Below are 1,236 nucleotides of genomic sequence, written 5' to 3' on the forward strand. Positions count from 1 at the left end.
GCTCCTTAGACCCATCACACTGCAGTGAAAATTCCTTACCCTTATGTCTTTGTTCCCATTCTTGAGTTTATCTGCAGGCTAAATTCCTAGAGTGGACTACCCGGCACAAGCATTTTGTGGTGGTTAGCAGCAGGGCAGTCAGTCCCCAGGCCACGGGAACCCAGGCTCCGGAAGGGAACTGCCCAGCCCTGCGCTGTCCCCAACATTAGCCACAGATCGCAGGGCTGTGATCCACAAGGTTTTTTATTGGCTGATTTTCAGAAGTAGAGCCCCAGGCCTTTCTCCCTGGGCTGGCTTAGTCTGGAAGCTCCGCTGACATCGTTCAGCATCACAGCCCCGTGCAAGCCTCCGCTGCACACAGGGGCACTGGCCCGGAACTGAGCTAGAGGGGAGCGAGTTCCACCACTGCCCGGTCAATGAATGCCTCACTTTATATATAGATACAGTCAGACGGCTCAAATAGAGGCTCCAGTTTAAACAATAAGGGAAGAGCCTATTTCACCACACGGCTCACCATCCCGCAGTGCTAGCCAGCTTTCTATCTCCGCCGAATGAATGGCAGGGAAAAATCAGAAAAATCGTCAAAGCACAGCTCCAGGTCCGTGGTTTTGGGCCCAGCACTCGCTCTTTGTAGGTGACTTCCCTTCCTCTCGCTAAAACTGACTTTCTTCGGAGCCTTCAAGTTCAGCCAATTTCCCTCCCTGTGGGCGAAGTGGAAGGGGCAAGGCCGGCCTTAGAAATCCTACCTCTTTACTGACGGGGCTGGCGGCAGAGGGGCCCGTGAGTCACACGAGGGTTCACTCCCGCTCCCCTTGGCCCTCCGCCTGGTGGTGGCTGCGTTGGTGAAGGAGCAGGAGGCGCCTCTGTCCAAAGGCCTGGCTGCAGCTGGCGCAGCGGTGGCGGGCAGTGGCCTGGCTGCCCGGCGCGGTGGGGGGGTCGTGACACAGGCGATGGGCGGCCAGCTTGGAGGGGAACGAAAACGCCTTGGGGCAGTGTGGGCAAGGATAGGGGCGGGCGTCGGTGGCGTGGTGCGTGTGGCGGTGGGCCGCCAGCTTGGAGGGGTAGCAGAAGGACTTGGAGCAGTCCGGGCACGGGTAGGGGCGGGCTGGCGCATGCGTCCAGAGGTGGGCCGCCAGCTTGGAGCGGTGGCCGAAGGCCTTCGGGCAGTGCGGGCATGGGTGCGGGCGCACGCCGCTGTGCGTGAGGCGGTGGGCCGCCAGCTTGGAGGGGTAGGAG

General features: G+C 60.6%; 1 protein-coding gene across 1 annotated transcript; it reads right to left on the bottom strand.

The window, feature by feature from the left end:
- Window positions 1-797: 797 nt before the first annotated feature.
- On the bottom strand, window positions 798-1,235 carry ZNF575 (zinc finger protein 575; the record flags this gene model as incomplete). The annotated part of the gene is made up of 1 exon (XM_007943118.1): window positions 798-1,235. A coding segment is annotated over one exon (438 nt), but the record flags the coding sequence as incomplete, so codon positions are not given.
- Window position 1,236: the final 1 nt, after the last annotated feature.

This window comes from Orycteropus afer, unplaced genomic scaffold, assembly GCF_000298275.1.
Source record: "Orycteropus afer afer isolate SDZICR_OR568_19922 unplaced genomic scaffold, OryAfe1.0 scaffold00099, whole genome shotgun sequence".
In the NCBI taxonomy this organism is placed as follows: domain Eukaryota; kingdom Metazoa; phylum Chordata; class Mammalia; order Tubulidentata; family Orycteropodidae; genus Orycteropus; species Orycteropus afer.